This window comes from Oncorhynchus mykiss, unplaced genomic scaffold, assembly GCF_057628025.1.
Source record: "Oncorhynchus mykiss isolate SJ-2025 unplaced genomic scaffold, ASM5762802v1 scaffold96, whole genome shotgun sequence".
NCBI lineage: Eukaryota > Metazoa > Chordata > Actinopteri > Salmoniformes > Salmonidae > Oncorhynchus > Oncorhynchus mykiss.
In genome coordinates, this window is record NW_028322095.1 from 111,305 (window position 1) to 138,352 (window position 27,048).

General features: G+C 46.2%; 2 protein-coding genes across 2 annotated transcripts; one reads left to right on the top strand and one right to left on the bottom strand.

Moving 5' to 3' along the window:
- Window positions 1-507: 507 nt before the first annotated feature.
- LOC110503752 (calcium-independent phospholipase A2-gamma) lies at window positions 508-27,012 on the bottom strand. Its single transcript, XM_090228647.1, has 9 exons — window positions 26,924-27,012; window positions 24,074-25,662; window positions 23,444-23,593; window positions 23,011-23,257; window positions 22,176-22,347; window positions 19,079-19,136; window positions 18,352-18,546; window positions 4,981-5,176; window positions 508-2,770 (listed from the first exon to the last, which is right to left on the bottom strand). The coding sequence occupies exons 2-9, from the start codon at window positions 25,229-25,231 to the stop codon at window positions 2,496-2,498; spliced, it is 2,451 nt and encodes an 816-aa protein (XP_090084773.1). The 5' UTR covers window positions 25,232-25,662; window positions 26,924-27,012; the 3' UTR covers window positions 508-2,495.
- Window positions 25,820-26,662, top strand: LOC149970069 (A-kinase anchor protein 14-like). The gene has a single exon (XM_090228648.1). The coding sequence runs from the start codon at window positions 25,989-25,991 to the stop codon at window positions 26,505-26,507; it is 519 nt and encodes a 172-aa protein (XP_090084774.1). The 5' UTR covers window positions 25,820-25,988; the 3' UTR covers window positions 26,508-26,662.
- Window positions 27,013-27,048: the final 36 nt, after the last annotated feature.

A 27,048-nucleotide genomic window follows, 5' to 3' on the forward strand; every position in this document is an offset into this window, starting at 1 on the left:
CATGTGTTTGGTTCTGGTGACCATTTCAATAGTTCCTCTATGAGGCTATAATGTGTCCTCTGACGTACTGCTATGCAAATGGAACCCTATTCCCTATATAGTGCACTACCTTTGACCAGAGCCTTATGGAACCAGGTCAAAAGTAGTGCACTAAATAGGGTATAGGGTGCCATTTGAGAGACAACCATATAGCGCTGTGTTACGTGGGTAGGGTTGATTGGGGTGATTCTCATTTGACTGGGAGGAGTGAGTGTCGTCATGGAAGGTCAGTTCTCTGAACGAAACAATGTAACAAATCAATTCTGCAATTGGAAAAAACAATGAATCACAGAGGACACTCCACATTCTTCCATGACACCTCTATTATAGACCTGTGTGTGTGTGTGTGTGTGGTTTAAGGTCGTAGACTATCACTTCAGCTTTAATAGACATCAGTACAGATCAGATGATCATGTATAATAGTGTAGTTATGAGACACAGCTTCAACAGACAACACAACAACAGAAGCCGGTTTCAACTACACATTTTCATTCTACACCCTCCACCTACAGGGCCGCTGCAGGAGAAAGGAATTAGGTGGTTCAACTTCATTATAAAGCTAATACCATGAACTCTCAATATTATTCAAAACCACCCATCCAACCATTTACATTTGATCCCTTACAGAGCTCTTTAGATCAGAACAATGTGACCATTTACAAAGTGCATGATTTCATTAGTCTGTGAAAAAAGGCATAATGACATGTTTGATACCATTCTACTTTACATGCCTAGTTCAAGTTTGAAGCATTTAAATGAGGTGACACCAATGTCAGTTACAACATTCATATTTACAGTAATTACATTAGAATGAGTTGCTAATAACAGACCCTGAATATCTGACATACCAGTACATGTTAAGTAGGTCGTTGTCAAAAACAGCTTCCCTGCAAAACCTGCACTCTTAAATCAAAACAGTAAATGGTAGGCTACGCCTGCCTACCATTCACACCATTATGGCTACGCCTGTTTACCATTCACACCATTATGGCTACGCCTGTCTACCATTCACACCATTATGGCTGTTTACACAGGCAGCCCAATTATTGGCAAAATATCTGATTTTTAGGGGGGCAAAATATTAGAATTGGGCTGCCTGCATAAACACGGCCTGCCTGCCTGCGTAAACACGGCCTGCCTGCCTGCGTAAACACGGCCTGCCTGCCTGCGTAAACACGGCCTGCCTGCCTGCGTAAACACGGCCTGCCTGCCTGCGTAAACACGGCCTGCCTGGCTGCGTAAACACGGCCTGCCTGCCTGCGTAAACACGGCCTGCCTGCCTGCGTGAACACGGCCTGCCTGCCTGCGTGAACACGGCCTGCCTGCCTGCGTGAACACGGCCTGCCTGCGTGAACACGGCCTGCCTGCGTGAACACGGCCTGCCTGCGTAAACACGGCCTGCCTGCGTAAACACGGCCTGCCTGCGTAAACACGGCCTGCCTGCGTAAACACGGCCTGCCTGCGTAAACACGGCCTGCCTGCGTAAACACGGCCTGTGTGCTCTCATCACAGTGGCACTTTATTTAGGACCAGTCAAAAGGTTGATTCCTTCAGCCCAACCAGCCAAACCCCTTTCAGAAACACTACAACACATCCTTCTGTACCACCTCTCACAGGTCAAAGGTAACAACATCCTGCCTGAGCAGCAGAAATTCAAATGGACCGCAGTCATATCACATGATCTGCAGTCATATCACATGATCTGCAGTCATATCACATGATCTGCAGTCATATCACATGATCTGCAGTCATATCACATGATCTGCATCAAGAAGATATGGAGTCCAGAGGAGGCTGGTTGGAGGAGCTGTAGGAGGATGGGATCATTGTAATGGCTGGAATGGAATCAATGGAACGGTACCAAACACATCAAACACATGGAAACCACGTTTGACTTCAAACCACGTTTGACTTGAGTTCCATTTATTCCATTCCGACCATTACAATGAGCCTTTCCTCCTATAGATTCTTCCACCAGCCTCCACTGATGGAGTCATATCAAAGCACATGATGTTTATTTTCAAGTCTAAATGAGTTTCTCAGCAGCTACCGCCTGCCGTGTCTTTTGAACTTTAACCTCTGCAGGTCTCTTCCTACAGTTTGGAGATGAAGGGCCCTCGTACATGTCAGACCTTTACGGCTCCTATATTATCTTCATAATCAGTCTAAATGAGTGTCCCTCAGCCTGTCTGACCTTTCACCTCTAGACGTCCCCTACAGTTTGGAGATGAAGGGCCCTCGTACATGTCAGACCTTTACGGCTCCTATATTATCTTCATAATCAGTCTAAATGAGTGTCCCTCAGCCTGTCTGACCTTTCACCTCTAGACGTCCCCTACAGTTTGGAGATGAAGGGCCCTCGTACATGTCAGACCTTTACGGCTCCTATATTATCTTCATAATCAGTCTAAATGAGTGTCTCTCAGCCTGTCTGACCTTTCACCTCTAGACGTCCCCTACAGTTTGGAGATGAAGGGCAAGCCCTCGTACATGTCGGCCTTCAGTTTGCACCATTCAGCCAGCCTCTGGATGGCGCTCTTCTCCAGAGCCAGCACCGACGCTGCCTTGTTCAGCTTGGCTTCGTTCCTCTCCAGGTAGCGAGTTCCTTCCTCCTGCAGGAAGGTCAGCCTCTCCGGGCGGCTCTCGTCCAATGGGATGTCCTCGCTCATGTAGGGGTTGAAACGGAAGTAGGTGTTGGGTGGAAGGAGGGCGTCCAGCATGATGTGGACCTCTGACGGAGAGAGAAGAGGTGAGAGAGTTTAGGTCATGTTGCTGGAGTACAGTTAAATCATTATATATCTTGATAGCTATCATGTTGTTAGTGTAGCTAGTTGAGAGGAAGCAGCTGTCTGGGAGAAGGAGAGAACAAGACGTGGACTTCTGATAAAGGACACAAAGTTAGTCCATATGTGACTGGTTTATTATGACTTTCTACTTTATAGAGATCCATCAAGTTGTTCATAGTGCCATCACCCGCACACACTGACTAAACAGCACTCAGACCATCTACACAGGTAGGAATCAAGTTGTTCATAGTGCCATCACCCACACACACTGACTAAACAGCACTCAGACTGACCATCTACACAGGTAGGAATTAAGTTGTTCATAGTGCCATCACCCACACACACTGACTAAACATCACTCAGACTGACCATCTACACAGGTAGGAATCAAGTTGTTCATAGTGCCATCACCCACACATACTGACTAAACAGCACTCAGACTGACCATCTACACAGGTAGGAATCAAGTTGTTCATAGTGCCATCACCCGCACACACTGACTAAACATCACTCAGACTGACCATCTACACAGGTAGGAATCAAGTTGTTCATAGTGCCATCACCCACACACACTGACTAAACAGCACTCAGACTGACCATCTACACAGGTAGGAATCAAGTTGTTCATAGTGCCATCACCCGCACACACTGACTAAACATCACTCAGACTGACCATCTACACAGGTAGGAATCAGAGAGAGGGAGTACTGGGGAGCTGATGAATGAGAGGAATCAGAGAGAGGTCAAGTACTGGGGAGCTGATGAATGAGAGGAATCAGAGAGAGGTCAAGTACTGGGGAGCTGATGAATGAGAGGAATCAGAGAGAGGGGAGTACTGGGGAGCTGATGAATGAGAGGAATCAGAGAGAGGTCAAGTACTGGGGAGCTGATGAATGAGGAATCAGAGAGAGGTCAAGTACTGGGGAGCTGATGAATGAGAGGAATCAGAGAGAGGGAGTACTGGGGAGCTGATGAATGAGAGGAATCAGAGAGAGGTCAAGTACTGGGGAGCTGATGAATGAGAGGAATCAGGGAGAGGGAGTACTGGGGAGCTGATGAATGAGAGGGATCAGAGAGAGGTCAAGTACTGGGGAGCTGATGAATGAGAGGAATCAGAGAGAGGTCAAGTACTGGGGAGCTGATGAATGAGGAATCAGAGAGAGGTCAAGTACTGGGGAGCTGATGAATGAGGAATCAGAGAGAGGTCAAGTACTGGGGAGCTGATGAATGAGAGGAATCAGAGAGAGGGAGTACTGGGGAGCTGATGAATGAGAGGAATCAGAGAGAGGTCAAGTACTGGGGAGCTGATGAATGAGAGGAATCAGAGAGAGGGAGTACTGGGGAGCTGATGAATGAGAGGAATCAGAGAGAGGTCAAGTACTGGGGAGCTGATGAATGAGAGGAATCAGAGAGAGGTCAAGTACTGGGGAGCTGATGAATGAGAGGAATCAGAGAGAGGTCAAGTACTGGGGAGCTGATGAATGAGAGGAATCAGAGAGAGGTCAAGTACTGGGGAGCTGATGAATGAGGAATCAGAGAGAGGGAGTACTGGGGAGCTGATGAATGAGAGGAATCAGAGAGGTCAAGTACTGGGGAGCTGATGAATGAGAGGAATCAGAGAGAGGTCAAGTACTGGGGAGCTGATGAATGAGAGGAATCAGAGAGAGGTCAAGTACTGGGGAGCTGATGAATGAGAGGAATCAGAGAGAGGGAGTACTGGGGAGCTGATGAATGAGAGGAATCAGAGAGAGGTCAAGTACTGGGGAGCTGATGAACTTGATGTTCTGAGCTGTGTTGGTCAAAAGGAAATCATTGAAGGAGTGACTGAAATACAGCACGAGACAAAACAATGGTCATCCAACTACCTACAGGGACTACATGCAGCGAATGAGTCACTTAATGAGATTCACAGAAAACAATGGTCTTCCAATTACCTACAGGGACTACATGCAGTGTCTGTTTTAGTGAAGCACATGTCTGACTGACTGACTGGCTGGCTGACTGGCTGACTGGCTGACTGGCTGGCAGCCTTTAATCTGTTAGAAATAACCTAATGTGGTTTCATCCCTGTCAAAGGACAGATGTGGCACACAAACTACACACACCAACTACACACAGTACACCACACACACTCCATGGTCCCTTGGTGACCCACCCTCTGTGTCGGTGGCACTGCTGATGACGTTGGTGATCTTGGCTTTGAGACTGGTGGAGGTGGTGTTGTTCTTGTTGACGGTCTCATAGCGACCCGTACCCAGGGAGACAACACACTGCACTGGGGTGTTGGGCCACAGCAGCTTACACTCATGGATGGCCAACGCTGTGGGGTTGTTGATGAGGAGACCACCATCCTGGAAACACACAGAGACAATCTGACTTTAGAAAAATACCACAAGGATTTTAGACGGACCGGTATGTTGTTAAAATGTTTACATATCTGTGCTTTACTCATCTCATATGTATATACTGTATTTTAGTCAACGCCACTCCGACATGGCTCGTCCTAATATTTATATCTTCCTTAATTCCATTATTTTACTTTTAGGTTTGTGTTTATTGTTAGATATTACTGCACTATTGGTGCTAGAAACACAAGCATTTTGCTACACCTGCAATAACATTGCTAATGTGACCAACATTTGATTTAATGTCTGCTTTCTTATCTTGTATGTATAAGGTACATGACATTAAGCTTGGTAAATGTCTAATAATATTGAGGTAGAACACAGTAAATAACCATGTCCTAGTACATAATGTCTGAGGTAGAACACAGTAAATCGCCATGTCCTAGTACATAATGTCTGAGGTAGAACACAGTAAATCACCATGTCCTATAGTACATAATGTCTGAGGTAGAACACAGTAAATCACCATGTCCTAGTACATAATGTCTGAGGTAGAACACAGTAAATCACCATGTCCTAGTACATAATGTCTGAGGTAGAACACAGTAAATCATCACCATGTCCTAGTACATAATGCCTGAGGTAGAACACAGTAAATAACCATGTCCTAGTACATAATGTCTGAGGTAGAACACAGTAAATAACCATGTCCTAGTACATAATGCCTGAGGTAGAACACAGTAAATCACCATGTCCTAGTACATAATGCCTGAGGTAGAACACAGTAAATAACCATGTCCTAGTACATAATGTCTGAGGTAGAACACAGTAAATAACCCTCTCCTAGTACATAATGTCTGAGGTAGAACACAGTAAATCACCATGTCCTAGTACATAATGTCTGAGGTAGAACACAGTAAATCACCATGTCCTAGTACATAATGCCTGAGGTAGAACACAGTAAATCACCATGTCCTATAGTACATAATGTCTGAGGTAGAACACAGTAAATCACCATGTCCTAGTACATAATGCCTGAGGTAGAACACAGTAAATAACCATGTCCTAGTACATAATGTCTGAGGTAGAACACAGTAAATCACCATGTCCTAGTACATAATGTCTGAGGTAGAACACAGTAAATAACCATGTCCTAGTACATAATGTCTGAGGTAGAACACAGTAAATAACCATGTCCTAGTACATAATGTCTGAGGTAGAACACAGTAAATCACCATGTCCTAGTACATAATGTCTGAGGTAGAACACAGTAAATCACCATGTCCCTAGTACATAATGTCTGAGGTAGAACACAGTAAATCACCATGTCCTAGTACATAATGTCTGAGGTAGAACACAGTAAATCACCATGTCCTAGTACATAATGCCTGAGGTAGAACACAGTAAATCACCATGTCCTAGTACATAATGTCTGAGGTAGAACACAGTAAATCACCACCATGTCCTAGTACATAATGCCTGAGGTAGAACACAGTAAATCACCATGTCAGTGCTGCTCTGTATCTAAACACCAGGCCCTGATCAATGCTGCTCTGCATATAAACACCAGGCCCTGATCAATGCTGCTCTGCATCTAAACACCAGGCCCTGATCAATGCTGCTCTGTATCTAAACACCAGGCCCTGATCAATACTGCTCTGTATCTAAACACCAGGCCCTGATCAATGCTGCTCTGTATCTAAACACCAGGCCCTGATCAATGCTGCTCTGTATCTAAACACCAGGCCCTGATCAATGCTGCTCTGTATCTAAACACCAGGCCCTGATCAATACTGCTCTGTATCTAAACACCAGGCCCTGATCAATACTGCTCTGTATCTAAACACCAGGCCCTGATCAATACTGCTCTGTATCTAAACACCAGGCCCTGATCAATACTGCTCTGTATCTAAACACCAGGCCCTGATCAATACTGCTCTGTATCTAAACACCAGGCCCTGATCAATACTGCTCTGTATCTAAACACCAGGCCCTGATCACTGCTGCTCTGTATCTAAACACCAGGCCCTGATCACTACTGCTCTGTATCTAAACACCAGGCCCTGATCAATGCTGCTCTGTATCTAAACACCAGGCCCTGATCAATGCTGTTCTGTATCTAAACACCAGGCCCTGATCAATGCTGCTCTGTATATAAACACCAGGCCCTGATCAATGCTGCTCTGCATCTAAACACCAGGCCCTGATCAATGCTGCTCTGTATCTAAACACCAGGCCCTGATCAATACTGCTCTGTATCTAAACACCAGGCCCTGATCAATGCTGCTCTGTATCTAAACACCAGGCCCTGATCAATGCTGCTCTGTATCTAAACACCAGGCCCTGATCAATTCTGCTCTGTATCTAAACACCAAGCCCTGATCAATACTGCTCTGTATCTAAACACCAGGCCCTGATCAATTCTGCTCTGTATCTAAACACCAAGCCCTGATCAATACTGCTCTGTATCTAAACACCAGGCCCTGATCAATGCTGCTCTGTATCTAAACACCAGGCCCTGATCAATGCTGCTCTGTATCTAAACACCAGGCCCTGATCAATGCTGCTCTGTATCTAAACACCAGGCCCTGATCAATGCTGCTCTGCATCTAAACACCAGGCCCTGATCAATGCTGCTCTGTATCTAAACACCAGGCCCTGATCAATACTGCTCTGTATCTAAACACCAGGCCCTGATCAATACTGCTCTGTATCTAAACACCAGGCCTGTTTAAGCTTCCTGACCTGGGACTACGAGGCTGTTCTACTGGCCCACCAAGCTTGTGGAAACACGTCCCTATCAACCCCTCCAGGGCTGGTGAGGAGTGGTACACAGTCTAATACATCCCAGAGATGAATAGACCAGACCAGAGTCTGCTTGCCTGTAGTGTGATAGTGGTCTGAATAACAAGGAGTTAAACGTATGGTAGAAATGTCTTTCTGACCAGCCCAACAAAAGGGAAACAGTGTATTACCCATACAGGGTAGGATAGCTCAATTACCTCAATGTTGTACAATCACCTCAACAGAGTCGGTGCTCCACAGTAGAAAGAGGCTTTGATACGGTGCAATTAATTATTCAAGTCTCATTTCCAGAAGCAGTTGTGAATGTCAGCGGCTGCAGACAGACAAGATTAGCCAGACACATAGGGTAAGTAAGGGCTCTCTCTCTCTCACACACACACACACACACACTTACTTGAGAGTGTGTGTGTCAGGCTACTCTATGTGCTCCAGACACTAGCTGAGCAGTGACCTCGTCTTGGCAAAGCCAGGTTTAGTCTTTTTAAGTTATGTCTTCCCTCTCTCCCTCTTAGCTACCCTCTCCAAGTCCACTTATTCTTGGACTTCATCCACTAAGTCTGCATCCAAAATGGCACCCTATTTCCTATATAGTGCACTACTTCTGAGAGCCCTATGGGCCCTGGTAATAAGTAATGCACTACGTAGGGAATAGGGTGTAGTTTGGAACGCACACTGGGTGAAGGGTTTTCTAACTGGGCTGTTTGGATAGGATTAAACTGCTAAAACAATGATCTACTCATGGTGAACTGTGGGAGAGAGTGTGGCTCACAATAAGGCCTTGACCCCTGCTGACTGCAGGTCAAAGGTCGTTTCCACTCTGTGGGGGTCAGAGCTACAACAGCTCTCTGGGCTAAGCCTCTCTCTCAACAACCTCACTGGCTTCTCACTACAGAAACACTGAAGAGAAACAAGACAATGAGTCTCCAGTGTTGCCATGGCGTTATGTTCAGCACTGCCTCTTCTAAAAACACTGAAGGAATTAGAATAAGGAAGTGGGCCCTGACTTACATGAAAGTCTCACTATTTGGGCTTTCAAACTAGAGGAAATGTCACAGTCAACAGTGATAGTGAACATATTACAAGACAATTCTCAGTGCTAACTTGTTTTTAATCAGGTGATTATTTTTTGTTCCTCAGGCTCTTGAGACCTGTTAACCAACAAGCCAACGTGATTCTCCTGTTGTGCATCATCGTGACTAAGCAGAGATTTCATGGCACCTTAATGCATCTGGACACTTCGCTGCAGGCCTCATGATTAAACACTGAACTAGCCAAATAAAACCTTGCCTGGCTGCAATTAAACTGTGACCAGATCACTGGTCTTTATGTTATGATGCAGTATGTCCCTGGTACAGTGTGACCAGATCACTGGTCTTTATGTTATCATGATGCAGTATGTCCCTGGTACAGTGTGACCAGATCACTGGTCTTTATGTTATGATGCAGTATGTCCCTGGTACAGTGTGACCAGATCACTGGTCTTTATGTTATCATGATGCAGTATGTCCCTGGTACAGTGTGACCAGATCACTGGTCTTTATGTTATGATGCAGTATGTCCCTGGTACAGTGTGACCAGATCACTGGTCTTTATGTTATGATGCAGTATGTCCCTGGTACAGTGTGACCAGATCACTGGTCTTTATGTTATCATGATGCAGTATGTCCCTGGTACAGTGTGACCAGATCACTGGTCTTTATGTTATCATGATGCAGTATGTCCCTGGTACAGTGTGACCAGATCACTGGTCTTTATGTTATCATGATGCAGTATGTCCCTGGCAAACTAACATGCTGAAGGTAACAAGCTGTGAAGGAAGTTCTGTGGAACCACAGTTCAGTGCCTCTGTCAAAATAACAACCAAGCTTTGTTCTGGTACCTTCTTAGAGTTAGAGGACTCTAGATGGATAAAAACCTGTGTTGGCATGGCCATTGCGGGCTTCCACAATTTTAAAGAAGTCTGGGTGGGACTTCCTATGGGTTAAGGAAGGATCACATTATTCCATCCGGGTCATCAGGAGGGACCAGCGAATGAATTATACCGATGAGCAAACACTAGGTGGGCATACTTTCAGTTTGTTTGCTAAATCATAGATGTAGTAGAAGAAGAAAATGGACTGCTTCAAAATGGAGATGGCCTCGATGGTGCTGCCTGTGCACTCACTGACACCACAATAAAACATATATAAAGATCTCTATCTATCCATGTGGGAGACAGAGAGAGAGAGACTTAGAGAGAGAGAGAGACAGACAGAGAGAGAGACAGACAGAGAGAGAGACAGAGAGAGAAAATATGTTGACAAGGGAGAGCAAACACAGGATGTCTGAATGTCTAGGAAGTTTGAGAGAATGTTGATATTGACTGACTATAGTTCCAGCCACACACTTACAGAGAGAGAACACTATTGGCCCTCCCTTTTTATTTATTTCTTTGTTAGTTATACCTGTTAGTAGAGGTCGACCGATTAATCGGAATGGCCGATTTCAAGTTTTCATAACAATCGGAAATCGGTATTTTTGGGCGCCGATTTGCCGAATTTTTAAAATATATTTTTTTACACCTTTATTTAACTAGACAAGTCAGTTAAGAACACATTCTTATTTTCAATGACGGCCTAGGAATGGTGGGTTAACTGCCTCGTTCAGGGGCAGAAAGACAGATTTTCACCTTGTCAGCTCGGGGAATCCAATCTTGCAACCTTACAGTTAACTAGTCCAACGCAATAACGACCTGCCTCTCTCTCGTTGCACTCCACAAGGAGACTGTTACGCAAATGCAGTAAGCCAAGGTAAGTTGCTAGCTAGCATTAAACTTATCTTATAAAAAACAATCAATCATAATCACTAGTTAACTACACATGGTTGATGATATTACTAGATATTATTTAGCTTGTCCTGTGTTGCATATAATCTGACTGAGCATACAAGCATACAAGTATCTGACTGAGCGGTGGTAGGCAGAAGCAGGCAGGTAAACATTCATTCAAACAGCACTTTCATGCGTTTTGCCAGCAGCTCTTCGTTGTGCGTCAAGCATTGCGCTCTTTATGACTTCAAGCATATCAACTAAACTAAACTAAAAAAAACAATTAAATTCTCATGTTTTCAACAAGGAAATTGGAATTGGAATTTCAGTTTACTTATACAAAGAAAAAAGCAATGTCATAATTTCACAATAATTTGGCCATGAGCTTGGAATGAAATCCCCATTACAACAGCAGGTCATTTATCTAGCAATAACAAACAAACCTGCTCATTTAAATCCCCATAACAGCAGGTAATTTATCTAGCTATAACAAACAAACCTGCTCATTTAAATCCCCATAACAGCAGGTCATTTAGCTATAACAAACAAACCTGCTCATTTAAATCCCCATAACAGCAGGTCATTTAGCTATAACAAACAAACCTGCTCATTTAAATCCTCATAACAGCAGGTCATTTAGCTAGCTATAACAAACAAACCTGCTCATTTAAATCCCCATAACAGCAGGTCATTTAGCTAGCTATAACAAACAAACCTGCTCATTTAAATTCCCATAACAGCAGGTCATTTAGCTAGCTATAACAAACAAACCTGCTCATTTAAATCCCCATAACAGCAGGTCATTTAGCTATAACAAACAAACCTGCTCATTTAAATCCCCATAACAGCAGGTCATTTAGCTATAACAAACAAACCTGCTCATTTAAATCCCCATAACAGCAGGTCATTTAGCTATAACAAACAAACCTGCTCATTTAAATCCCCATAACAGCAGGTCATTTAGCTAGCTATAACAAACAAACCTGCTCATTTAAATCCCCATAACAGCAGGTCATTTAGCTAGCTATAACAAACAAACCTGCTCATTTAAATCCCCATAACAGCAGGTCATTTAGCTAGCTATAACAAACAAACCTGCTCATTTAAATCCCCATAACAGCAGGTCATTTAGCTAGCTATAACAAACAAACCTGCTCATTTAAATCCCCATAACAGCAGGTCATTTAGCTATAACAAACAAACCTGCTCATTTAAATCCCCATAACAGCAGGTCATTTAGCTAGCTATAACAAACAAACCTGCTCATTTAAATCCCCATAACAGCAGGTCATTTAGCTAGCTATAACAAACAAACCTGCTCATTTAAATCCCCATAACAGCAGGTCATTTAGCTATAACAAACAAACCTGCTCATTTAAATCCCCATAACAGCAGGTCATTTAGCTAGATATAACAAACAAACCTGCTCATTTAAATCCCCATAACAGCAGGTAATTTATCTAGCTATAACAAACAAACCTGCTCATTTAAATCCCCATAACAGCAGGTCATTTAGCTATAACAAACAAACCTGCTCATTTAAATCCAGCCTGAGAGTCCCTGACTGAGGCTTCTCAGCTTCTCTTCATGCACGATATCCTAACACAACACTAGCACAAAATGGATGTACTGGCTCTAGTCTCATTGTTTAGCTGTGTCCAGATGGGCAGATGACCGGGACTGGGAGGGAGGACATGTTGCATTCAGCTGAGGCAGAAGAGATCACATTTTCTGTCCCATTTCCTCTTGAACACTGGGGAGGTCGAACTGGGAGCCACGCTCTGCTCATCTCCCCTCTAGACTCTGGGTGTCCCACAAATAGCACCCTATTCCCTATGTAGTGCACTACTATAGGGTTATGGTCAAAAGTACTGCACTATATAGAGAATAGGGTGGCATTTGGGACGTATCCTCTCTGTCAGTGTATTTATGATGGAACAACATTCATGCCAGTAAAACAAACACCAGTGAACTAAACTGCAGCACATGGCCGAGCCAGACTAGCTACATGTTTAAATATACCAGATCACTGTGTATTAGTTCACCATGACTCTACTATAGAACCAGTACTATACAACCGTAGCACGGCCTGTTCACCCCGCTAACACCTAGAAGATCATCAAGGACCTCAGCCACCCGAGCCACGGCATGTTCACCCCGCTAACACCTAGAAGATCATCAAGGACCTCAGCCACCCGAGCCACGGCCTGTTCACCCCACTAACACATAGAAGATCATCAAGGACCTCAGCCTCCCGAGCCACAACCTGTTCACCCCGCTAACATCTAGAAGATCATCAAGTACCTCAGCCACCCGAGCCACAACCTGTTCACCCCGCTAACATCTAGAAGATCATCAAGGACCTCAGCCACCCGAGCCACGGCCTGTTCACCCCGCTAACATCTAGAAGATCATCAAGGACCTCAGCCTCCCGAGCCACGGCATGTTCACCCCGCTAACACCTAGAAGATCATCAAGGACCTCAGCCACCCGAGCCACGGCCTGTTCACCCCGCTAACATCTAGAAGATCATCAAGGACCTCAGCCACCCGAGCCACGGCCTGTTCACCCCGCTAACATCTAGAAGATCATCAAGGACCTCAGCCACCCGAGCCACGGCCTGTTCACCCCGCTAACACCTAGAAGATCATCAAGAACCTCAGCCACCCGAGCCACGGCCTGTTCACCCCGCTAACACCTAGAAGATGATCCATCCTTACAGAACACGGAACACTATTCTGATTCCAGATGATCCATCCTTACAGAACACGGAACACTATTTTGATTCCAGATGATCCATCCTTACAGAACACGGAACACTATTCTGATTCCAGATGATCCATCCTTACAGAACACTATTCTGATTCCAGATGATCCATCCTTACAGAACACGGAACACTATTCTGATTCCAGATGATCCATCCTTACAGAACACGGAACACTATTCTGATTCCAGATGATCAATCCTTACAGAACACGGAACACTATTCTGATTCCAGATGATCCATCCTTACAGAACACGGAACACTATTCTGATTCCAGATGATCCATCCTTACGGAACACGGAACACTATTCTGATTCCAGATGATCCATCCTTACAGAACACGGAACACTCAATATGCTTTAAGTTTTTCTCCATCTTCATTAGGAAGTTGTGTGGCAGTTTGGGGAAAAAACGACACCATTTGATGGCTGTGATGCCAATTTGTCATGTCATTTGAAAGGGCTGTTTCTCAGCTTTCAAAATATGTATCATGTTTTCATATACGGTTTGACACCAGCAAATGTAGCTGGTTAATGCATGCAGAGGTCCTGGTCTGAGTACATCTCAGAGCAGTTAGCTGGTTAATGCATGCAGAGGTCCTGGTCTGAGTACATCTCAGAGCAGTTAGCTGGTTAATGCTTGCAGAGGTCCTGGTCTGAGTACATCTCAGAGCAGTTAGCTGGTTAATGCATGCAGAGGTCCTGGTCTGAGTACATCTCAGAGCAGTTAGCTGGTTAATGCATGCAGAGGTCCTGGTCTGAGTACATCTCAGAGCAGTTATCTGGTTAATGCATGCAGAGGTCCTGGTCTGAGTACATCTCAGAGCAGTTAGCTGGTTAATGCATGCAGAGGTCCTGGTCTGAGTACATCTCAGAGCAGTTAGCTGGTTAATGCATGCAGAGGTCCTGGTCTGAGTACATCTCAGAGCAGTTAGCTGGTTAATGCATGCAGAGGTCCTGGTCTGAGTACATCTCAGAGCAGTTATCTGGTTAATGCATGCAGAGGTCCTGGTCTGAGTACATCTCAGAGCAGTTAGCTGGTTAATGCATGCAGAGGTCCTGGTCTGAGTACATCTCAGAGCAGTTAGCTGGTTAATGCTTGCAGAGGTCTTGGTCTGAGTACATCTCAGAGCAGTTAGCTGGTGTTCTAAAGCCTAGTCTTTCCATTCCCCTTTAAAACACAGATTTTTTTATGGACGGGCTGGTGGGCTGGTGGGCGTCTCCATCCGGACTGACTGAGAGCAGAGGGAGTTCAGCTGTCAACCGGTTTCTCAGCCAAGAGCTAAAGCTGCTACTTGCATGTTAATCCACACACACACACACACACACACACACACACACACACACACACACACACACAATACATGAAACAGAACATAAAGGGATTAGTGATAAGAGTCTATTGACTATGTAATTAGATATTAGTTAGGCCAGTCCACTGGGTATGTAGCATTGTCAGAGAAGGGACAGGGAGCTAAAGGGACATTATGGATAATGAAAGCACTGTGTCATGAAATGGACTTCCCCTTATCAAAATGTTGAAGCAGGAAGTTCAATGATTAAAAGGAGATAACAGCCAAGTCTCGTGACAAGCTACGGATTCAAATGATTACTGGCACATTAAAACGACCAAATATGTCCATTGATCAGTAGAGAAAACTGCGGTACGTGTTTAAATATCAATAAATGATTGGAGTGTGTGTGGCAGGGCACTGTGCTCCTTTGTGAATGCCTGATCAAAGGGGCTGTGGGGCAGGCAGGCAGCCACCTCTCCTTTCAGACTCTGGGTAAAGGTTAAAGAGCGGCTGTCTAAGGGCTCTGCCCAGATGGAGGGAGGCCCAAACCCACTTGGTCGGGTAGATAGAATATTCACTGGTTGCCATGGAGATTTCTAAGGCTCTGAGAAGAGAGCTTGCTTTGCACTTAGCTCTGACTTCCTACTTCCTGAAACAAACTAACATCCAGGAAATAGCTTTTGATCTCTGACGCAGGTGTACAGTCTACAACCAAACAAAACTAAAGCAGGTCAACGGAGTGGCATCCAAATTACACAGGTCAAATACCATTTTGTTTAGCTAGAAAATAGACAAACAAACAGGCTGTTGAGGTACAACCTGACAGAGGGTTGGCTAACCATCAGATATTCTCTTTCATCAAGAGTCACTGTCCTGCCATTCCCCTACAGACAGCAGCACCTACAGGAACCCTTCTTCATCACAGGGGGCTCAGTCTTTGATATGCGTGTCTGAAGTGAGAGTGAGAGTTCTGTTCACAAACACAAACAGACCCCACAGAGCCCCAGGACAGCAACACAATTAGACCCCACAGAGCCCCAGGACAGCAACACAATTAGACCCCACAGAGCCCCAGGACAGCAACACAATTAGACCCCACAGAGCCCCAGGACAGCAACACAATTAGACCCCACAGAGCCCCAGGACAGCAACACAATTAGACCCCACAGAGCCCCAGGACAGCAACACAATTAGACCCCACAGAGCCCCAGGACAGCAACACAATTAGACCCCACAGAGCCCCAGGACAGCAACACAATTAGACCCCACAGAGCCCCAGGATAGCAACACAATTAGACCCCACAGAGCCCCAGGACAGCAACACAATTAGACCCCACAGAGCCCCAGGACAGCAACACAATTAGACCCCACAGAGCCCCAGGACAGCAACACAATTAGACCCCACAGAGCCCCAGGACAGCAACACAATTAGACCCCACAGAGCCCCAGGACAGCAACACAATTAGACCCCACAGAGCCCCAGGACAGCAACACAATTAGACCCCACAGAGCCCCAGGATAGCAACACAATTAGACCCCACAGAGCCCCAGGACAGCAACACAATTAGACCCCACAGAGCCCCAGGACAGCAACACAATTAGACCCAACCACATCATGAGAAAACAAAAATATCATTTTTTCCAATGTGTCAAGTTACAAAAAAAACAGTGAGCATAGCCTTGCTATTGAGAAAGGCCGCCGTAGGCAGACATGGCTCTCAAGAGAAGACAGGCTATGTGTCCACTGCCCACAAAATGAGGTGGTACCATTGTAAATATAACCCATATTTATTTATTTTCCATTTTGTACTTTAACTATTTTCACATCGTTACAACACTGTATATAGACAAATGTCTTTATTATTTGGAACTTGAGTGTAATTTTAACTGTTCATTTTTTATTGTTTATTTCACTTTGGTTTATTATCTACTTCACTTGCTTTGGCGATGTTAACATATGTTTCCCATGACAATGAGGCCCCTCAAATTTGAATTGAATTGAAATGGAACAGAGAGAGAGAGGCTCTACATTTACTCTCTGGATCTCCAGCTGAGAGAACGGGCTAATTAAACACACAGAAACACACACTACGGCCCTACAGTTAATGGCCTCAGGCCTCGGAGAGGACTATCAGGAAGTGTACTGAAAGTGTATTGATTTGCGAGAAGTGTTGGGTAAATGAGTGACAGTCAGAGAGAGATCATAGAGACAGAGAGACAAAGAAAGAGGGGTAATAGAGAAAGAGAGAGGCTGAGGTAGATAAACAGAGAGAGAGAGAGGTTGAGGTAGATAAACAGAGAGAGAGAGAGGTTGAGGTAGATAAACACAGAGAGAGAGAGAGGTTGAGGTAGATAAACAGAGAGAGAGAGAGAGGTTGAGGTAGATAAACAGAGAGAGAGAGAGAGGTTGAGGTAGATAAACAGAGAGAGAGAGAGAGGTTGAGGTAGATAAACAGAGAGAGAGAGACAGGGTGAGGTAGATAAACAGAGAGAGAGACAGGGTGAGGTAGATAAACAGAGAGAAAGAGAGGTTGAGGTAGATAAACAGAGAGAAAGAGAGAGGTTGAGGTAGATAAACAGAGAGAAAGAGAGAGGTTGAGGTAGATAAACAGAGAGAAAGAGAGAGGTTGAGGTAGATAAACAGAGAGAAAGAGAGAGGTTGAGGTAGATAAACAGAGAGAGAGAGACAGAGTGAGGTAGATAAACAGAGAGAGAGAGACAGGGTGAGGTAGATAAACAGAGAGAGAGAGAGACAGGTTGAGGTAGATAAACAGAGAGAGAGAGACAGGGTGAGGTAGATAAACAGAGAGAAAGAGAGGTTGAGGTAGATAAAGAGAGAGAGAGACAGGGTGAGGTAGATAAACAGAGAGAAAGAGAGGCTGAGGTAGATAAACAGAGAGAAAGAGAGGTTGAGGTAGATAAACAGAGAGAGAGAGAGAGAGGTTGAGGTAGATAAACAGAGAGAGGCTGAGGTAGATAAACAGAGAGAAAGAGAGAGGTTGAGGTAGATAAACAGAGAGAGGGGTAGATACAGAGAGAGAGGTAGATAAACAGAGAAAGAGAGAGAGGTTGAGGTAGATAAACAGAGAGAGGTTGAGGTAGATAAACAGAGAGAGAAAGAGGTTGAGGTAGATAAACAGAGAGAGGCTGAGGTAGAAACAGAGAGAGGCTGAGGTAGAAACAGAGAGAGAGGTTGAGGTAGATAAACAGAGAGAAAGAGAGAGGTTGAGGTAGATAAACAGAGAAAGAGAGAGAGGTTGAGGTAGATAAACAGAGAGAGGCTGAGGTAGATAAACAGAGAGAAAGAGAGAGGTTGAGGTAGATAAACAGAGAGAAAGAGAGAGGTTGAGGTAGATAAACAGAGAGAGAAAGAGGTTGAGGTAGATAAACAGAGAGAGGCTGAGGTAGAAACAGAGAGAGAGGTTGAGGTAGATAAACAGAGAGAGGCTGAGGTAGATAAACAGAGACAGAGTACTAAAGCTACACATACAGAGATAGATGAATTGGTTACCTGGTGCAGGTCTTTTCCCAGTGTATACTCCTGGAAGTACCCTGGGGCGGCGGAGGAGGCTCTGATGGCCTGCCACATCTTGTGTTTACAGTCTCCTATGTAGTGGGACCTGACCCCTGGTAGCATGCTGTAGTTCCTGAACACATAGGCCTTCAGAGGCAGACCCCTGTTCACTATGGTGCTCACTGCTGACACCTAGAGGAGGAACAGAGGCATGAACTAAATGAAGACGTGTTCATGAGAGAAGAGATGGGTTGGTTGTTTAGCAACAAAACCAACGTGCACAACAGACGGGTTGGCTTAGATTGTTAACAACATGTAAAGTATATTTAGTCGCCAATGTTTATTGTGCAAATGTATTTATGTTTTCAATGAGCACTTGTTGTCTCTTAAATGCACCGTTACAGTTGTTGATTAGCTAGCTAGCGGATTTTAGCCCCATTAGCATTGACATGACATGAGTCAAAACCCCTCAAAACAAGACATGGTGTCAAGAACAAGACACAATGAGACTAAACGAGCAACCTAGGACTCCCTACGTGGCAGCTTATTGTCATTGTTGCTATGTGACCGTCCAGGATCATAACAACGCAGGCCATCCAGCCGTATCGATGCGTACGTATCATTTTGGTGACTCGTCAGCCTACCCGTCGATATGGACTTGATTAAGTCTTTGTTCCCTGTGTAAGTGTATGGTTGTTAAAGTGATGTATAGATCAAACCTAACCTTTGGGCATTTTGGATCCCGGGCTGTCTCCACCATGAGGCCTTCTCCCATTCTCTCCCTGTTACACACAAAACATTCACCACTTCATTATCAAATCAGAAAAAATTATACTGTAAATTTGCATGCTCCAAAATAAGAACATGATTTTCATAGGTCAGACTACACTGTCAAGATATTTTACCACTGACATGACAGTATCCTATATGGAGCAGCAGGGTACTGACATGACAGTATACTAGATGGAGCAGCAGGGTATTGATTGACATGACAGTATACTAGACGGAGCAGCAGGGTACTGACATGACAGTATACTAGATGGAGCAGCAGGGTACTGACATGACAGTATACTAGACGGAGCAGCAGGGTACTGACATGACAGGGTACTGACATGACAGGGTACTGACATGACAGTATCCTAGATGGAGCAGCAGGGTACTGACATGACAGTAAACTAGACGGAGCAGCAGGGTACTGACATGACAGGGTACTGACATGACAGGGTACTGACATGACAGTATCCTAGATGGAGCAGCAGGGTACTGACATGACAGTATACTAGACGGAGCAGCAGGGTACTGACATGACAGTATACTAGACGGAGCAGCAGGGTACTGACATGACAGTATCCTAGACGGAGCAGCAGGGTACTGACATGACAGTATACTAGACGGAGCAGCAGGGTACTGACATGACAGGGTACTGACATGACAGTATCCTAGTCGGAGCAGCAGGGTACTGACATGACAGTATACTAGACGGAGCAGCAGGGTACTGACATGACAGTAAACTAGACGGAGCAGCAGGGTACTGACATGACAGGGTACTGACATGACAGGGTACTGACATGACAGTATCCTAGATGGAGCAGCAGGGTACTGACATGACAGTATACTAGACGGAGCAGCAGGGTACTGACATGACAGTATACTAGACGGAGAAGCAGGGTACTGACATGACAGTATACTAGACGGAGAAGCAGGGTATTGACATGACAGTATCCTAGACGGAGCAGCAGGGTACTGACATGACAGGGTACTGACATGACAGGGTACTGACATGACAGTATCCTAGATGGAGCAGCAGGGTACTGACATGACAGGGTACTGACATGACAGGGTACTGACATGACAGTATACTAGACGGAGCAGCGGGGTACTGACATGACAGTATACTAGACGGAGCAGCAGGGTACAGACATGACAGTATACTAGACGGAGCAGCAGGGTACTGACATGACAGTATACTAGACAGAGCAGCAGGGTACTGACATGACAGTATACTAGACGGAGCAGCAGGGTACTGACATGACAGTATACTAGTCGGAGCAGCAGGGTACTGACATGACAGTATCCTAGACGGAGCAGCAGGGTACTGACATGACAGTATCCTAGACGGAGCAGCAGGGTACTGACATGAAAGGGTACTGACATGACAGGGTACTGACATGACAGTATCCTAGACGGATCAGCAGGGTACTGACATGACAGTATACTAGACGGAGCAGCAGGGTACTGACATGACAGTATACTAGACAGAGCAGCAGGGTACTGACATGACAGTATACTAGACGGAGCAGCAGGGTACTGACATGACAGTATACTAGTCGGAGCAGCAGGGTACTGACATGACAGTATCCTAGACGGAGCAGCAGGGTACTGACATGACAGTATCCTAGACGGAGCAGCAGGGTACTGACATGAAAGGGTACTGACATGACAGGGTACTGACATGACAGTATACTAGACGGAGCAGCGGGGTATTGACATGACAGTATACTAGATGGAGCAGCAGGGTACTGACATGACAGTATACTAGACGGAGCAGCAGGGTACTGACATGACAGTATACTAGACGGAGCAGCAGGGTACTGACATGAGAGTAAACTAGACGGAGCAGCAGGGTACTGACATGACAGTATACTAGACGGAGCAGCAGGGTACTGACATGACAGTATACTAGACGGAGCAGCAGGGTACTGACATGACAGTATCCTAGACGGAGCAGCAGGGTACTGACATGACAGGGTACTGACATGACAGTATACTAGACGGAGCAGCAGGGTACTGACATGGCAGTATCCTAGTCGGAGCAGCAGGGTACTGACATGACAGTATACTAGACGGAGCAGCAGGGTACTGACATGACAGGGTACTGACATGACAGTATCCTAGTCGGAGCAGCAGGGTACTGACATGACAGTATACTAGACGGAGCAGCAGGGTACTGACATGACAGTATACTAGACGGAGCAGCAGGGTACTGACATGACAGTATACTAGACGGAGCAGCAGGGTACTGACATGACAGTATACTAGACGGAGCAGCAGGGTACTGACATGACAGTATACTAGACGGAGCAGCAGGGTACTGACATGACAGTATCCTAGACGGATCAGCAGGGTACTGACATGACAGTATACTAGACGGAGCAGCAGGGTACTGACATAACAGTATACTAGACGGAGCAGCAGGGTACTGACATGACAGTATACTAGACGGAGCAGCAGGGTACTGACATGACAGTATACTAGACGGAGCAGCAGGGTACTGACATGACAGTATACTAGACGGAGCAGCAGGGTACTGACATGACAGTATACTAGACGGAGCAGCAGGGTACTGACATGACAGTATCCTAGTCGGAGCAGCAGGGTACTGACATGACAGTATACTAGACGGAGCAGCAGGGTACTGACATGACAGTATACTAGACGGAGCAGCAGGGTACTGACATGACAGTATACTAGACGGAGCAGCAGGGTACTGACATGACAGTATACTAGACGGAGCAGCAGGGTACTGACATGACAGTATACTAGACGGAGCAGCAGGGTACTGACATGACAGTATACTAGACGGAGCAGCAGGGTACTGACATGACAGTATACTAGACGGAGCAGCAGGGTACTGACATGACAGTATACTAGACGGAGCAGCTGGGTACTGACATGACAGTATACTAGACGGAGCAGCAGGGTACTGACATGACAGTATACTAGACGGAGCAGCAGGGTATTGACATGACAGTATACTAGACGGAGCAGCAGGGTACTGACATGACAGTATCCTAGACGGAGCAGCAGGGTACTGTACTCACTTGAGGATGTTCTCCCAGATCTGGCTGTCGTAGAAGGCGTGGCTCCAGCCCATCTTGACGGTTCCCACGATGACGTTCTGTTTGAACACATCAGAACCCAGCTTCCTGTAGAGTTCCTCACAATCATCCAGAGGAATCTGGAACACCCCCAACATGAAGGCCAGGATGGCACCTGCAGGATAGGGGTTCATCGTGTTAAGATGCCACGTGCCAAACAGGACTTTCAGATTTATAAAAAAGTATTATCCTCCCCAATGTCGTGATATCCAATTGGTAGTTACAGTCTTGTCCCATCGCTGCAACTCCCGTACAGAGGGAGAGGCGAAGGTTGAGAGCCATGCATCCTCCGAAACACAACCCCGCCAAGCCATACTGCCTCTTGACACACAGCTCGCTTAACCCGGAAGCCAGCCGAACCAACGTGTCAGAGGAAACACCATACAGCTGGCGACCGTGTCAGAGTACATGCGCCAGGCCCACCACAGGAGTCGCTAGGGTTTGCGCCAGGCCCAAACCCTCCCCTAACCCGGACGATGCTGGGACAATTGTGCGTCCCATCATGGGTCTCCCGGTCGCAGCCGGTCTGTGATGACGCCTCAAGCGCTGCGCCACTCGGGAGGCCCTGACTTTTTGATTTTAAGACTGGACTGAAAAGTGCCTTTCATTAAACACAAGTGACTGGGTTCTCAGACATAAATTAAACCTAGTCTTGGCCTAAAAAGAATGCTCAATGGGTTATGTTCTCAGGCCTGATCTGTGTCTGGGAAACCAGCCCTAGTAGTGTGGACCGATATCATGTTGTAGAAAATACAGGGAGCTTGGTGAAACAACCTACCTGTGCTGACCCCACAGATGTAGTCAAACAGCTGGTAGATGGGTTTGCCTGTCAGTGTCTGCAGTTTGTGTAGGGTCTGCAGGGCTACCAGTCCCCTGGTCCCCCCTCCATCGATGGCCAGGATCCGTATACCCTGGCCCTTCACAGGGTCTGTGTATCCCACCAGGGCCAGGGCCTCTCTCACTGCAGCCTGGAGCCGGGGGTCTCTGGTCTGCCTCAGACGCAACAGGCACGGGATCACCCTCTCCTGAGGGGGGGGGGGTTCACTTCAGCAAATTCACACACTTCTACATGTACCCATCTTAGTTGAATGCACTGATTAGAAGTTGGTCTATCAGAGCTTCTGCTACATGACTAAAATATGAATGTAAATACACCCACAGTATATCTACAAGGACTGAAGTTTCCATTGTCTACAAAAACAGCCCCACACCTTGACGGCCACACCGCGTGTCTCAGGGTACTCCAGAAGATGCAGACTAAGCTCCTCCACACGGCTGGTGTGGACATTCATGTCTGTGGCTTTCTGGATGCCCTGCACCAAGGCTCTGGTCCTGTTGTCCATACTCACCCGGGCTATGATCTGGGATGGGAGGGCACAGAACATACCCAGGATCCTTCTTTAAAAATGTACATCAAAATGAGATATAAGGTAATCATTGTGTGTAATGTTTTCCCTCTGTCCTAGATCATTGAACATGAACTTCAAACCGACAGGGGGTAAGACACTTCAAACCGACAGGGGGTAAGACACTTCAAACCGACAGGGGGTAAGACACTTCAAACCGACAGGGGGTAAGACACTTCAAACCGACAGGGGGTAAGACACTTCAAACCGACAGGGGGTAAGACACTTCAAACCGACAGGGGGTAAGACACTTCAAACCGACAGGGGGTAAGACACTTCAAACCGACAGGGGGTAAGACACTTCAAACCGACAGGGGGTAAGACACTTCAAACCGACAGGGGGTAAGACACTTCAAACCGACAGGGTATTAAAAGTTCATTTTAATTAATTCACATGGCAGAGAATCATTAATTTATATGAATCAGTTTCAGTACCTTCTCTCTCTGGCTCAGCAGTAGTTTCTTGGCCCCCTCTTTAGCATTCTTCTTCTGCTCCTCAGTCTCCATCTTCTCTCCAGGCTTCCTCACAGCCTCCTCCGTGGTCTTCTCTTCAACTGCTGCTGTGACACTCTTGAGGTCAGCTCTGAACTTACTAGGTACCAAGGGTGCTATATAGCTGCCAAAGAATGCCTGAACATTGGGACGAGGGTCAGACAGATACTGCCCAAACCCACCTTTTTTAGAGGGTGTTAGGGTGGGGGTAGGGGTGGAGGTATAGGTGACTGGGTCAGAGGAAGTACTATCTGTGGCAGGGCTCTCTCGGGTGGGAACACCCGAGGTTGGGCTAACCTCCTCCAGGGGAGGAGTCGGTTGTGGGGTAGCTGCCTTGCCCTGGATAGCCTTGGTCTCAGCTGCCACAGGTACTGAAACGGGGATGTGGTCCCCGCTCTTAGTACTCTGATAGCGTAGACTGAGAGCAGGCTTGGAGGACGTGGATGCTTGAGCATTGTCATTTAGATGGTGAGGCTTCTTGTCATCTCCTGTTGATAGACTACTACAACTCCCAAAGTAGTCGTTGACGTGTTGAGACAGGGTGCTGTATGTCTCGTCCATATTGGTGGACAGGGCCTCTGGTTGGAACAGCTGTAACGTCTGCTTGGCAATGGCTGACGAGGAGCTAGCGGTGGATATAGCCACTGATGCGGCGGAGTTAGCCACTGACGCAGCGAGGCTCTGTTTGGGCTTGACGTTGGCCATGAAGGGTTTCTCTAAACATGAGGAGGAGCTAGCGGTGGATATAGCCACTGATGCGGCGGAGTTAGCCACTGACGCAGCGAGGCTTTGTTTGGGCTTGATGTTGGCCATGAAGGGTTTCTCTAAAGGCTGAAGTGGCTGATTCTCCTTCCCCTCCTCTCCATTGTTCTGGTCCTGTCCTACTGTCTGATCCTGCTCTGGTGGCTTCATGTCTATTGCAGCAGCTGAAGGGTCACTAGCTGCCGGGGTTGGAGATGGAGTCAGAGGCTCCGCTTCGGCCAGTACCTTCTCTGCATGGGCGGCTGTGGCACTGGGCTTAAGGCGGGAGATCTTGGAGAGGAGGTCGCTGCCACTTACTGCTTTAGTAACAGTGTTGAGCGTGCTCCTGATCCGCGACATGCGTCAGCTCACACCAGAGACAGGAGAGAGTTAAAATGGTATGACTGGACTACAGCCTTGCTTGTGCCAGTGCTGATATGGGAATAGGCCTTGATGGGTCATCTCCTTCGCTTGTGTGGTCTGTGTTCAGTTAGGACAACCTCTGGAGACTGGGTCAGTCAGGACAACCTCTGGAGACTGGGTCAGTCAGGACAACCTCTGGAGACTGGGTCAGTCAGGACAACCTCTGGAGACTGGGTCAGTCAGGACAACCTCTGGAGACTGGGTCAGTCAGGACAACCTCTGGAGACTGGGTCAGTCAGGACAACCTCTGGAGACTGGGTCAGTCAGGACAACCTCTGGAGACTGGGTCAGTCAGGACAACCTCTGGAGACTAGGTCAGTCCTCTTGGCTCTGGTCCAGCATAGGTCATCTAGGAATGAAGCTGCCTCCTAGAATATAAGAGAAAGAAAGCTAATGGATGTCAGAAGACTTTGTGCAAAGTCTAGCTAAATAAACATACAATTTAGCCTTAAGTAAAACCACAATGGAGCCCCTCATTATAATGAACAAAGGTATTTGTCCCACACAAAAAAAATAGATAGGGTTTGAATGGCCAACCAGTGCTATCAAATCCCCGGATGTTCCTTCTGTTCCATGGTAGCCATGGAAACCCTTCAAAACAACAACATTCGTTTTCCAGTGTAGAAAACGACTGATATCTACGGGTTTCCAAATACTTTATCAAAGTAAGTTTTGATATACGAAGAGAAACACGATGGACGAGAGGCCTTCATCAAACCTAAGCTTGAGAGCATCTGAAATCGTGAAAAATGTACTGGAGAACGCACGCGGTGCCCTCGGCCACCAGCAAGAGGTGGAAGACTCCACCGAATACGAGTTTAGAAACATCGAATGGATCACTTGCAAGGACTTTACAATTGAACTGGGGAAAGTGCGAATCGAGGAGTACATCCACACATGGGAGGTGCACACCAGCTGGCTTTTTAGCCTAGTATTCCTCGAGGAGACGGATCATGAGTTTCACAAACAGTACCACTACCGGGCACAATGGAGCATCCCCACCCGACGCACACCGATCCCCAAGGCGACTGCCAGTGTCTACTTTGTCATTGTGATTTCCAAGATCAAACCTCAGACTTTGCCCGTGGAGGTGTACTTTCTAGTGGAGTCGAACAGGCTGACACACAGGCCAGGGAAAACGAGGTTCAGGGAGAAGTGGTTGAAAGACGTCATCGAGAGCAAAACGTTGCTCCAGAATACTGTCGACTTTTAGCAATGTAAACATTGGAATGGACAGCTAACGTTTCTGTGGCGAATATTCATCTCTTATGAGACACCTAACGTTACCTAGCGAGTACATTTCCAGGCCAACGGGGAACACACGAGTCATTACATGGGCTTGTATCAATAAAGGGACCACTGCCTTCACTGTGAAGAGTTGGAAAAAAACATAGCTGGATATCAGCGAAGCTATGTGTTTTACAACAACTCGGTCGTTTTTTTGCTAACTAGCGATACAACACAGCAACTAGTACCTAACCTTAATTTATTTTACGCTGGGTTAGCTAACTGGCAAAGCAGCATCAGCTCGCTAATCATCATTGAGTTTACGACAGCCCATTTCAAAAGGTGTTTTGTAGATTATGATAAAAACCTAGACAAATGTAACATTTCATCCAAGGAAATTACCTGAATAGTCAGCGTTTTATTGACAGATCTGCTCGCTAAGGAAAACAGGAAATGTGTAACTATACAATAGATCACGTTACGGTGCTCTGCTTCTCGATTGGCTGTTTCATAGGCACGTCAACCGC

Coding starts and splice junctions, on each gene's coding strand:
- LOC110503752 (XM_090228647.1), bottom strand. CDS start 25,231: ATGTCGCGGATCAGGAGCACGCTCAACACTGTTACTAAAGCAGTAAGT. Junction 22,348..23,010: donor CATCTGTGGGGTCAGCACAG/GTAGGTTGTTTC, acceptor CCTATCCTGCAG/GTGCCATCCTGGCCTTCATG. Junction 18,547..19,078: donor GGGATCCAAAATGCCCAAAG/GTTAGGTTTGAT, acceptor TTCCTCCTCTAG/GTGTCAGCAGTGAGCACCAT.
- LOC149970069 (XM_090228648.1), top strand. CDS start 25,989: ATGGACGAGAGGCCTTCATCAAACCTAAGCTTGAGAGCATCTGAAATC.